Source organism: Heteronotia binoei, chromosome 5 (genome assembly GCF_032191835.1).
Source record: "Heteronotia binoei isolate CCM8104 ecotype False Entrance Well chromosome 5, APGP_CSIRO_Hbin_v1, whole genome shotgun sequence".
NCBI lineage: Eukaryota > Metazoa > Chordata > Lepidosauria > Squamata > Gekkonidae > Heteronotia > Heteronotia binoei.
This window is the reverse complement of record NC_083227.1, coordinates 167,467,039-167,480,691: the sequence shown is the minus strand read 5'-3', so window position 1 is coordinate 167,480,691 and position 13,653 is coordinate 167,467,039. Positions and strand designations below refer to the sequence as shown.

General features: G+C 38.6%; 1 protein-coding gene across 2 annotated transcripts in view; it reads left to right on the top strand.

The window, feature by feature from the left end:
• Positions 1-13,653, top strand: part of CACNA1A (calcium voltage-gated channel subunit alpha1 A) — a 599,049-nt gene that overhangs the window by 531,314 nt on the left and 54,082 nt on the right. Inside the window, exons 40-42 of one of the 2 annotated variants that reach the window (XM_060240686.1) lie at positions 725-830; positions 2,417-2,524; positions 3,302-3,402. In XM_060240686.1, the coding sequence (XP_060096669.1) occupies positions 725-830; positions 2,417-2,524; positions 3,302-3,402 (315 nt within the window). Of the gene's footprint in view, positions 1-724; positions 832-2,416; positions 2,525-3,301; positions 3,403-13,653 lie in introns of those variants that run through there. The other variant, XM_060240689.1, reaches the window with a different exon arrangement.

Below are 13,653 nucleotides of genomic sequence, written 5' to 3'. Positions count from 1 at the left end.
ATGGGCTTGTTTCTTGGCCATGCATTTATTTATATATTTGATTTGTAAATTGCTTATTCCCCACAATGTGAGTGAGGCTCTAGGCGATGTACAACCATAAAAACAGAATTGAAAACAGAAAACCAAAAATCGGCTACGTTATTTTAGATGACATCAAACATCCCTTTTTTACTCCACTCTGGACTATGTTGCTGTCTCATGGGCAGGTGAGGAGGGGGCTGAAGCAAGGATAGAGGGGGAAGGAGGAGAAAAGGAGAGTGCTCGCTATGATGGAACCATCGCTGCCCTCAACCAAAAGTCTTGCGGAGCATCTCTGCCTTACAGGCCCTGTGGAATTTCATTACGTCCTGCAGGGCCCTAGTGGTATTTGTCAGAGAATTCTACCAGGTTGGGGCCAAAAAGATGCTGGATGTGGTTGAGGACAGCCAGATATCTTTAGGGCCAGTGACCATATCTAGTGGGGAAGCATGTAGAGGACACTAACCCAGAAAAAAGTTTGGAGGGGGCAGGCAAGTCGAATAGCCTGCTGAGTATTGAAATTATTACAGCAGAACTTTGATTGTCTCCTGCTTGGGAGAGGAGAGGTTACACTATGAGCAGCAGAAGAGATAGAGGAAAAGACCTTGAGCTCAGAGTTCTCCCCAGGACTCTTATGTTCCTATATTTAAGATATCTCAGGAAGCTGGAGTCATAAAATGACACTTCTCTGCTTGGATTTCTGCAGAGACTACTTCGTATGGATTTGCCTGTGGCAGATGACAATACAGTCCATTTCAATTCCACCCTCATGGCATTGATCCGAACTGCGCTTGACATCAAGATTGCTAAAGGCAAGTGATGCTAGTGAGTCCATCTATCAAATCAGAGGATTCCAGGAAATGAGACTTAAACTCAGCACATCCTAAGCTAAGGCATATTAAAATGTGGGATACTTTCAGTTTCAATGGTAAACACTGTTGGTGAGAGAGATAAGGCTCCTTGGAGGAAAGGTATGGAGCATGCATTTTGTTTCTCGTTTCCCAGCTCCAGTGCCAGCCCCTGCTAAAAGAAGGTGCTGCTGTTAAAGAACAGGGGTACTCTTGTTTTGAAGTAGGACAAGGGGTCATATGATTAACTCAACTGATTGTTCTTACAATTGTTGAAAGTCTCATGGTCCTTTTTTTGGAGTCTACTGAGCTACAGTACTACCTGGACTTTATGCTACAACAACATGCTTTAGTTTTGTGAAGGTCTGGTAAGATTTGGTATCAGGGTTTGTTTGTTTTCTTTTGTGACTTTAAAAGCATTCTAAATGTTTGCTGGCTTTCACACTAGGGTTGCCAATCCCCAGGTGGGGGCAGGGGATCCCCCGGTTTGGAGGCCCTCCCCCCGCTTCAGGGTCGTCAGAAAGTGGGGGGAGGAGAGGGAAATGTCTGCTGGGAACTCTATTATTCCCTATGGAGATTTATTCCCATAGAAAATCATGGAGAATTGATCTGCGGGTATCTGGGGCTCTGGGAGGGGGGCTGTTTTTTGGGGTAGAGGCACCAAATTTTCAGTATAGCATCTAGTGCCTCTCCCCAAAATACCCCTCAAGTTTCAAAAAGATTGGACGAGGGGGTCCAGTTTATGAGCCCCAAAAGAAGGTGCCCCATCCTTCATTATTTCCTATGGAAGGAAGGAATTGAAAACGTGTGCTGTCCCTTTAAATGTGATGGCCAGAACTCCCTTTGGAGTTCAATTATGCTTGTCACAGCCTTGATCTTGGCTCCACCCCAATGTCTCCTGGATCCACCCCCAAAGTCTCCTGGCTCCACCCCCAAAGTCCCCAGATATTTCTTGAATTGGACTTGGCAACCCTATTTCACACAGACCAATCAAAACCTGTTTGCAGGTACTTGAATACCATACGAAGTGCACACACCTCTCAATAACTCTCAAAGGTGCATGCATCAAACTTGACAAGTCTTCCTTTACAATTTTCAAAACTGGGAGTCAGACTCTTTCCTGGACTGAATATTAGAATGCTCTTCCATTTAAAAAGCATTTATGTAAGCAGAAAAACTGAAGGGCAGGAAGAAAGCCATGCCAGAACTTTTCTTTCTAACTGACTGGCTTACTTACTTTTCGGGTGGAGAAACTATCAGACATACTATCTCCAACTTGCAGTGTTGAAATGTTACAGTAGAGGAAGGACTTGGACATGTGATTCATTGAAAACTCTTGCCCAGCTCTTACTGGCTCTAATAATGTGAAAGGTATAATAGCATCTTTTTTTTCCCCCTAATATTGGATTTTTAATATGTAAAAATAAATATAACCCAAGGAAACAAATAGAATAAACAAGCAGCTCTGATATGTCCAAGGGGGCATCAAATGGCTGGATGTTTGTTGCTTATCTCTCATCCTTGATTTGGGTTTCTTATTTTTCTCCTAGGAGGGGCTGACAAACAGCAGATGGATAATGAGCTGAGGAAAGAGATGATGGCAATTTGGCCCAACCTCTCCCAGAAAACACTGGATTTGCTGGTCACCCCTCACAAATGTAAGAGTTCCCCTTGTTCTAGGTCCTATTCCTAGACTTCTGAGTTGCCTTTGCACCGAGTATATACCTGCCCCTCAGTGTGCCTATTTCCCTTGGCCATTCATCATTCCTTTTCTTGCCCTTCTGACTCTGAGGGGAAAGAGTGGTGGGGTAATCAAAGCCAACTGGGATCCCTGTCCAATTTGGGCTGTAGCCTTTCTCTGATTAGGGTGTAGCATTACAGAAGAAAAGGACCTACAAACTCCGAGAAAGTGAAAGCTCACTGAAGAGCTCAACACCATCCGGCACTGCTTCACTTTAGTCATGGAATGCCTGTGTTGGACTATTGTGGGATAAACAAAGGTGTTATGACAAACTGCACGGGAGGGAGTCCTTTGGGAGGGCCCACCTGCTGGGTCACAGGAAGATGCTGACCCAAATAGTAAAGACTGCTTAACTCATCACAGTGAAGAGCAAGGATATACACCAAGCTATTTTCCTCTAATCACCATAGCCTCTTCCCACTCCTGAGAAATAGCTCAAAATGAGAGCCAAGCTAAGAGATCGTCTTCCATAGGGCCTACCTATAAGGTGATTGATACTAGCTGTTTGAACTCCCCCTCAGATGTTTACCAGGGCTGCAACTCTGAAGAGGCCACATGGAACATACTTAATTGTAGAGAGTGCCCAAGAAGCCTAGATACATCAGCCTGGAGTCCAGAGGACGCTGGTTGGGCAGTGCTGAAAGAATAGGCAGAAAGAGCCATTCTTCATTGTCCTGCTTTCTTCTCCCTGCAGCTACTGACCTGACAGTGGGCAAAATCTATGCAGCCATGATGATCATGGAATATTACCGCCAAAGCAAGGCCAAGAAACTGCAAGCTATGCGAGAGGAGCAGGTACGTGTGAACCATTAAGAAAAAACTTGAGAAAGGAGCCCCTAGATCTCAGCATAGAGCTTTTTAGTGAGTTCTTTCTCCTCTCTTCAGTTTTGGTTTCTACCAACTCCTAAATTCATTAATTTTAATAACAACCAAAAAAGTATCATTTAAAAGTTGAGGCTTCTACAAATGGTTGAATCCTATTGTAAATAACAGTGTTGGGCATGTTATGCACCAGGCAGCTTGAAAACTATAAATACGTCTTTTGAAGCATTTCACTGTGAACAGACCAATCATACACCACACAGTGCTGCTTTTGATGAGAACTGAGTTTATTAGGAGAATTTCTACCAATAACCTTTGCAGCCTCACCTGCTTCCAGTTATACTTTTGTGCCAATCCTCATCAGAATCCGCATATGGTTTTATAGCAATATCTGGATTATACCTTTGTTGCTTAATGTCACATTTCTGTGACCGGCAATACAAGAGAAATAATATTACTATATCCTTGATCCTATATTGACTCCCTAGCCTACCTCTCAGGAGAGTTTCCACTCTTTAACAGATGTAATTCACAGAAGAAATTAAAATTGCCTACTTGGAAGCTGAGTTCTTAAAAATGATCCTGTTTTCCCCCCATTTTGGAATTTATTTATGCTTGAAAAGGGCTGAAGGAAAAAGGAAACGAGGAAGCCCCATGCCTGAAGGCTTCACTGTGAAAGAGAAGGGCTGAGTTGCCACACTGAACGTGTAGTGCTGTCCAACAGATTTGGTTGTTTGATGCATGGTGTGTTCATCACTGCTGTCAGGAATGGATGGGACTGGACTTTAAAAAAAACCCAACTAGTGGGCACCTTTCATTTCCAGGGCCTCATTTGCTCTCTCTTTTCTGTTTCTGGCTTCCATATACCCCTTTATGAACCATTTTGGTTTTGAGCTAATATAGGGTAGTGATTAAAGTGCTGGACTAGGACTGGTTGCGGAATGTAGGTTCAAATCCTCACCATGTCACGGAGTTCATTGGATGAGCTTGGGCCAGACATTCTCCTCTCTTGTGAGGATAAGAGGGAGAAGAGGAGAAGAAAAGTACGACCAATTTCGCACTCACCTGTTTTTGTGAGGTGAAGAGAAACTGCTAAAAACCAGTTTCTCTTTGCTGTGCAAAAATGGCGACACAAGCTGAAGCCCCGGGGTAGATAGTGGGAAATTGGAAGGACACTGCGCTGAAAAGAGGAACATCAGAGTGGCGTAGGGTGAGTGCGAAATCAGTCTAGGTTTTTATACTCCTCATTTCTCTATCTTAAGGAGTTCAAAACTACTTACGATCGCCTTGTCTTCCTCTCCCCATAACAGGCACCTTGTGAAGCAGGTGGGGCTGAGAGAGTTCTAAGGGAACAGTAACTGACCCAAAATCACCCAGCAGGCTTCATGTAGAGGAGTAGTGGGGCATCAAACCCAGTTCTCCAGATTAGAGTCCAGTGCTCATAACCACATTCTCTCATATGCATTACTCTGTGCTCCTTAGAAGTGAGGAGTAAAATGTATAGACAGGGCTTTTTTTTTTGTAGAAAAAGCCCATCAGGACCTCATTTGCATATTAGGCCACACCCCTGACACCAAGCCAGCTGGAACTGTGTTCCTGTATGTTCCTGCTTTTAAAAAGCAGATAGATAACGGATACAAGGCATATTCAAATTATGTAGTATATCTTCATGAAAGCCTTTTTTTGCATTTTAAAAAATTCAGGTTAGCTCTTTAAAAACAATGCTGCCCATGTGCAGTTGCACCGATGCAGCTGAGCGTGCATCAAAAAGTTTTGATACAGTGTGCATCAAGGAAAGCCGAGGAGAGAGAGCCATGTAGTGGTTTTGTCAGATTATGAAGTTTTTATTTTAAAATTTAAAATTAAATTAAAATCTTCTTTTATAGTCTACCTTTCTCACTGGAACTCAGGGTGGTTTATAAGTATGACAGAATTATTCAGTCAGTGAGTAAGCAAATTACAAAATGTGATAACCTTTGAATCTGTCCGCAAAGACTCCTGGTTAAACAAAGTTATTCAGTCAATCAGCAAGTGGATTGCAAAATATAACAACAGTTGAGTCTAATAGCAAAAACGCCTAATAAAACCACAACATTCAGTAGGCCTAGGACTGAAGAACTGCAAGGAAAAAAGTATAATACCTAACACAGGTCCCTTCCCAAGCTGAGCCATAGCTAGAGCTATGAAGTCAAGGACAATTAACTGTTTCTTGCTCAAAAAGACTGTCATAAGGAATTATCAAGGAGTCTGACTTCCGGGGGAGGAAAATGCCGAGCTGAGCTGTCTCTCCTAACGGGAGCAGGCTGGAACTTCTGTTCGGGGTAGTGGAAGGCAAATTAATGCCTACTGCCTACTTTTCTCAGTTAGAGAATAGTCCAAGACATGCACGGAAAACTTTAAGGAGATTTACCTTGGCTAAAAGGGAGCCCCAGAGGGGACTTCTTTGAGGGGTCTCAGGAGAAGTTGCATAGCCATCGTCTGCAGAAGTGCCCAGAGTCATTTATTTGACATAAGCTCGTCAGGATCCTAACCTTCTTGGACATTGCTAAACATCTAAAGCTTTGAAAGACCAGTGGAAACTTGGATAATTGGAAAAAAAGGTACAGAAGATTATTTTTTCATTCCGGAGCTATTTATAGCTTAAAGGGACAAAGTTAAAAGGTGAGAAAAGAAAATAGAGAGAGCTTGGAAGAAGAGGGAAAGAAGAGGTGAAATTTGGATTTTATAAATATAAAGGACAGTGTTAAAAACTGCTAAAAAGTGAGAAGGAATTTATTGTTTTGTCTACTTGCGGTTTTGGAAGTAAAAGCAACATCGTCATACTGGAACAGACCTGCAGCACATCTGAGCAAGACAGGAAATACGTCAAGTATCGTGAGATCTCCTTGTGACTTTGTGGTAACAAAAACAGGAAGTAGTGGAAAGAAAACCTACTCTAGGAATATATACCATTGAGAAACATCGGCGGCCATTGCTGGGAGGCTAAATTATAAACATTGTTATAAAAAGAATTCGGGACAGTATAAATTGTTGGAATCAACTGAAAACAGGGTAAGAAGATAAGAACTATTGGTCATATTATTTGTGTGGTCCTCGGAAATTTTTAAAAGGGAAAAGAAATTGCAAGAAGTAATAAAAAGTTGTGGCCGCCATTTTGGAAAATTTAAAAACGTTAAAAATAAATATCTGGACTTTGGTAGCTCAGAGGACGGCGAAATTGGGCTTGCCGTAAAGGGCAAGTCCTATTCTTTTGAATCTGATAGTCAAAATGAAAATCGGTGAGATCTAAAATTTCATTGGTTTTTGAAGGGTTTAAAAGTTTTAAAAATTTATATCTTGGTCTAGGACGTTCTGAGGAAGGTGAAACTAAGTTTATTATAAAAAGCAAGCCCTAATCTTTTGGACCTGACAGTTAAATCCGAAATCTGTGAGGTTAAAATTTTTGGTGTTTTTAAATGTCTGAAGCCAAGCAGCCCCGAACAACAGTTCTTTCATTGGAGAAGATGCAGGAACAATTGGACGCGATGGAAGCCAGAATGATGAGAGGGGTAAGGAAGATGATAGATGAATCAAAAGAAGAAATTATTGCAGAGATTAAAAAGGATATGGAAGATCTCAGAAATGAAACTGGGGAAACATCTAAGAAAGTGCAGGAAGTAGAAGGAAAAATGAAAGTATATGATTCCACCTTGTTGAAAATTCAAGAAAAAGTGACAATCCATGACTGCAAATTGATGGAAACTCAGATACGTCTGAGAGGAGTACCTGAAGTGGAGGATGGTGACTTGAAAGGATATATAATAAAAATAATTGCAGAATTTTTAGATGAAGATCCTGAAGAGACTAAAAATATGTATGACTATATGTACAGAGTGAATTCACTTTTTGCCAAGAAAAATAATCTACCAAGAGATGTTATTATAAGATATATGACAAAGGAAATGGTAGGAAGGATCATGAATAAAAATTTTGAAAAGGCACTGATAGTGGGAGGCAGTAAAGTGAGAATCATGAAGGAGTTGCCAAGGCAAGTGATAAACAATAGGAGAACATATAAAAAGCTGACAGAAAAATTGAGGGACAATGGCACGAGGTTCAGATGGATTATACCTGAAGGTTTGAGCTTTGAACTCCAGGGGAAAAGAGTCACACTTACAAATGCTCAGGACTTGCGTAGATTTTTTGAAGAAAATAAAGAATTTGCACCATGATGGATTACAAATTATTATCTTGGAATGTTAATGGACTAAATTCACCACAAAAAAGAAGGGCAACATTTCATTGGATTAAGAAACAAAACTGTAATATAATATGTTTGCAAGAAGTACATATTAAACAAAAGGATTATAAATTTTTATGGAATAAACAATTGGGAGTAGAATTTTTTTCACTAGCTGAACAGAAGAAAAGAGGAGTGGTTTTATATATCAAACAAGAATTGGAGCCAAAATTAGTGTTTAAAGATAAGGATGGAAGATTTGTAGCAGTGGAGTCAATATTAAATGGGGGAAAACGTTGTTATTGGGATTGTATGCGCCTAATGGTGCAAAGGATGCTTTTTTCAAAGACATTACACAACAATTTGATAAACTGACCTATGATCAAGTATTGTTAATGGGAGACTTCAATGGAACAGTTAAGAACTCATTGGATAGATCTGGAGGGGGAAAAAATGATGGGAAAGAAGGGAAATTGCCAAAGTCTTTCTTTGAATTGGCTAAACAAGAAAATTTAGAAGATATATGGAGGAAATTTAATCCTGAAGTGCAGGACTATAATTTTTTTTCAGCAAGACACAAAACTTTTTCTAGAATTGACATGCTGTGGGGAACTAAAGACTTAAGTCTTATAACAAAGAAGATAGAGATTTTACCTAAAATAGGGGCTGACCATAACCCAATAATGTGGATTACAAAATTGTCCAAGAAATTGAGAAGATGGAGACTGAATGAAGATTTGTTACAGAATAAAGAAACAGTGACATATCTAGAAAAAGAAACTAAAGCCTTTTTCCAAGTGAATGATAAAGAAGATATTGATTTTCAGACAGTCTGGGATGCTTATAAAGCAGTAATGAGAGGAGTGTTGATTACTTTGAATAATAAAGACAAGAGAAGAAAAGAAAAACAGTTGTTGGACATTCAAAATGAAATAAAAAAAAGGGAAGGGGAGTTGAGAAAAAGACCAGGGAAAAAGAAAATTTTAAGGGAAATTACAATACTACAAACTCAATTGAGACATTTGTTGAATAAAGAAGTGGAATGGAGTTTGAAAAGACTTCAGCACAAATCCTTTGAGGGAGCAAATAAACCGGGAAAGTATTTGGCTTGGCGATTGCAGAAAAAGAGAGAAAATAGAATTATTAACAGAATTGTGGTAGATGGAAGAGAAGTGGTTACTCAAGAGGGAATAAAAAGAGAATTTTTCAAGTACTATGCCAAACTGTTTAAAGGTGTTAAAATAAAGAAAGAGAAGATGGATGAATATCTACAAAAGTTAAAAATAGAACCCCTAACTGAAAATATGAGAAAAGTTGTCAATGACCCAATTGAAAAAATAGAAATTGAAGCAGTAATCAACGCAATGGAAAATGGAAAAGCTCCTGGGCCAGATGGATATACAGCTAAATATTTTAAAACTTTTAAGGACGAGTTAATACCAAAATTGCAGAAGTTGATGAATATAATAAGAATAAAAGGGAAAGTACCAGATACATGGAAAGAAGCTGTTATTTCATTGATACCTAAAGAAGATAGAGATGCCACGAATGTAAAAAATTACAGACCAATTTTGTTATTAAATAATGACTATAAAATATTTACAAGAATCTCGGCAGAACGGCTTAAACAACATTTGATAAATTTTATAAAGGAAGATCAAGCAGGGTTTCTTTCCAAAAGACAAATAAGAGACAATATTAGGACTGTTGTAAATATTGTAGAATATCATGAAAGGCATCCAGAAAAAGAAGTAGCATTATTCTTTGCAGATGCAGAGAAAGCATTTGACAATTTAAGCTGGGACTTTATGTCCGCGGTAATGGAAAAAATGGAGTTGGGAGAAAGTTTTCTAAGAATGATAAAAGCAATATACTCTGAACAAAGGGCAAGGTTGTGTGTTAATGCAGATCTTACAGAAGAAATGAAAATTAGCAAAAGTACTAGACAAGGCTGTCCGCTTTCACCACTGTTGTTTATAATGACTCTTGAAATTTTATTGATGCAGATTCAAGAAGAAAAAGATATACAAGGTTTACGAATAAAAGGATGTACTTACAAATACCGAGCGTTTGCTGATGATATAATGTTTATAAATGAAAACCCCATACAAGTTACACCTTTGCTGTTAATTAAAATACAAGAATATGGGGAGTTGGCGGAACTCTCTATAAATAGAGAAAAATCTAACATTCTGTGTAAAAATATGCAGATGAATAGACAACAAGAATTACAGAGACTAATGGGTTGTGAAGTTACCTCTAAGGTAAAGTATCTAGGGGTGGAGATAACAATGAGCCTGCCTCGGCGGGGAGGGCGGGGTATAAATAAAAATTTACTTACTTACTTTTACTTACAATGAAAAATATTGATCTGTTTAAAAATAATTACGAGAAGTTATGGCATAAAATGGATGAAGATATGCTAAAATGGAATAAGCTTAATCTGTCATTGCTGGGCAGAATAGCTGCAGTTAAAATGAATATTCTACCAAGGATAATGTATTTGTTCCAAACTATTCCTATTGTGAAGGATGCCAAACAATTTGATAAATGGCATAGGAAAATTTCAGAATTTGTGTGGGCTGGGAAGAAGCCAAGGATTAAAATGAAAATTCTGTCAGATGCAAAAGAGAGAGGCGGATTTCAATTACCAGATTTAAAATTATATCATGAAGCAGTTTGCTTAGTGTGGATGAAAGAATGGATAACGCTGTTAAACAAAAAACTTCTAGTGTTGGAAGGTCATGGAAATAAATTTGGCTGGCACGCATATTTGTATTATGGAAAAAAGAGGATGGATGGTCTTTTCTCTCACCATTATATAAGAAGCAATTTATTAAATACATGGACAAAATACAAGAAATATGGAGATGAGAGAAGACCTTTATGGATAGTGCCAGCTGTAGTAATAAAGATAACGGCTGAGATAGGTGAAGAAAAGTGGCTGTCATATAATCAATTGTTAAAAATACAAAGTGGAAAAATAGAACTGAAAACTGCTGAAGAATTGAGTCACAAATATGATTGGTTTCAAATGCAACAAATAAAGAGCTTGGTAGAGAATGACATTAAAACTGAAGGAATAAGGAAAGAGCAAACAGAAATGGAAAAAGTTCTGCTTGGAGACAATGATAAACTAATCTCAAAAGTATACAAATTACTTTTACAATGGTCTGCAGAAGATGAAGTAGTGAAATCTCAAATGATTAAATGGGAAATTAATGTAAATAAAGAAATAAAGATGGAATCTTGGGAATATCTGTGGAAGAACTCTATGAAACTCGCAACATGTCAAAGTATTAAAGAAAATTGTTTTAAGATGATGTATAGATGGTATATAACTCCTAAAAAATTGGCAAAAATGAATAATAAGATGCCAGACAGATGTTGGAAATGTAAAAAGCATGAAGGTTCTTTCTACCATATGTGGTGGACTTGTGAAAGAGCTAAAATGTTTTGGCAGATGATTCAGCAAGAGATTTCTAAGATCTTGGGATATGAGTTTAACAAAGTTGCAGAGACTTTTCTGTTGGGACTACAAATGGAAACATTTCCAAAAGAAGATAGAACTTTAATCTGGTACTTGCTCTCAGCCGCTAGGACATTGTATGCGCAGTTGTGGAAGCAAGAAAAAATACCAGAAAAATGGGATTGGATTATAAAAGTTATGACATGGAGTGAAATGGACAAATTAACAAGAATATTAAGAGACTATAATTTGGAAGTTTTTAAGATGGAGTGGAAGAAGTTCAGAAGATACGTAGAAAAAGAGTGGAAAATAAAAGGACATTGGACAATTTTTGATAATGATTAAGTTTTAAAAGAAGAATATAACTTTTGGTTTTCTTAATAGTTAAGGGTACCTTTAATATTTGGGTTTTTTTAAGTAAATAACACTAGCGGGGGTCAAATAATGGGGGGAGGGTGGGGAAAGTAAGATAGGGGATAGATAAATTTTTCTTTTTAAGTTGTAAGATATTGATATGGATTTGCTACCATATGTTACCAATAAAATTGTTTATACTCAAGGAGTCTGGGGTGAATGCTGGTAAATGTCAAGCATTGATATTTCTCAATAAGCAGTCTTTTGTTTGAAATCAAAGCTGTTTTATTGTTAGAAACCCAGGAGCTATACCAAGGACACAAGCCTTGGGAGTAATGACGTATACAGTTACACAGTTGCTATATAGGATATCTTCAAAATCCTACCTGGAGCTTATTACATCCAAAAAGAAAGTTTTCTTTCAAAATAAATGGGACCAACTTTCCCACTCGATAAAATCTAATGATAATAAGGCTTTCTGGAGAATCATTTCGGGTAATCTAAAAAAACAATTCTGTTACTGACCCAAATATTTCTGCACAAACATGGGTTGATTACTTCTCTAACATTTTTGCTGCTCCATGTATATCCTCTCCTATCTTAGCAAACCCCACAGTTACTGATACGCCGGTCTGTCCTCCAGTAACTCTAGAGGAAATCAGTGATTTATTGAAGGATTTAAAAGCGGGTAAAGCACCAGGCCCTGATGGCCTTCCTGCTGAGGTATTCACAAAGTTTGCCAATTGGTGGCTCTTGCCCCTTGCAAAATTGTTCTCTTTCATTGCTCTGCATGGCTCCATCCCAGACTCTTGGCTTGATTCTATAATTATCCCAATTTACAAAAAGGGGGGATTGGAGTTACTGGAAAATTTCCGCCCCATTAGTTTATTATCTACAGTGGGCAAATTGTATGCCAAACATTTAGAACTCCGATTAACGGACTGGATGCGCCTAGGCAATATCATAGGTCGTGAACAAATTGGCTTCACCAAAGGCAAATCTGCTATGGATCACTGCTGCACTCTGGCCTTCCTTGCTGAAAAATATATGCATACCGAGACAAAAAAATTATATGCTACCTTCATCGACTTGAAGGGCTCATTTGATTCAATAGATAGAGCCCAACTAGGGATTAAGCTAGGTTACCTGGGAATGGACCCTCGTCTGCTGTCTCTCTTGAGGAAACTTCATTCTAATATTTTTTGCCAAGTGAAATTTTCTTCTAGCGGTGACTTGACTAGCAAAATCCCAGTGTTAAAGGGGGTTAAACAAAGTTGCGTGCTGGCCCCACATCTTTTAAATTTATTTTTAACTGACCAGGTAAATTTTTGAACCCTATTATTGGTCATCCACCTAAACTAGCAGGCCGAGCGGTCCCCTTATTACTTTATGCCGATGATACTACTATCCTCTCTTGCACAAGAGTGGGCCTGCAAAGGTATTTGAATGCCTTCTATGACTACTGTAATTGTAATTCACTCTCTATCAATTATGCCAAATCTAAAGTAGTTGTCTTTTCAAATTGTTGGCACCCTCAGAGATAATTTATTGGCAACTCAACAATTGAGCAAACAAAAAATTTTAAATACTTCGGGATCACTTTTAATTACAAGTTAAGCTGGGTTTCACATCGTAACAACACCATCAACTTGGCTAAATGTTCGGTTGCTCAAATTAAACAGTTTTTCTTTGCAAGGGGCAACCAATTAGTTCCGGCAGCAATTAAGGTGTTCAAAGCTAAAGCACTAGCCCAGATTCTCTATGGTATCCCTATATGGATCTCAGCATTTACCAGGAAAGTGGAGGGCATTCAAGCCTCATTCTTTAGACAAATCCTTGGTATGCCAAAATGTGTATCCTACTTTGCTCTCTGCTCTGAAGTGGGTCCGTCTTTGGTGGAGACAAAAGCCTGGATTGCAGTGTTTAAATTCTAGCTCAAAATTCACTTTAGAACAGATCCTAACAGCCTTCTTGATTGTATGAACAGAGACCCATATATTTCATCCTGGTCAGCAGTTCTTATGTCCAAACTTAACCAGTTGGGGATAGAGGTTGATGATTTTTTTTACTTCTGATGAGTCATATATCTTCAGATGTATTAAATTGAGACTGCTGGAGTTGGAGGAAACAAAACTACATCCAACAGACCCTTATATTTGCTCCCCAGCTTCCTTAGGTCTTT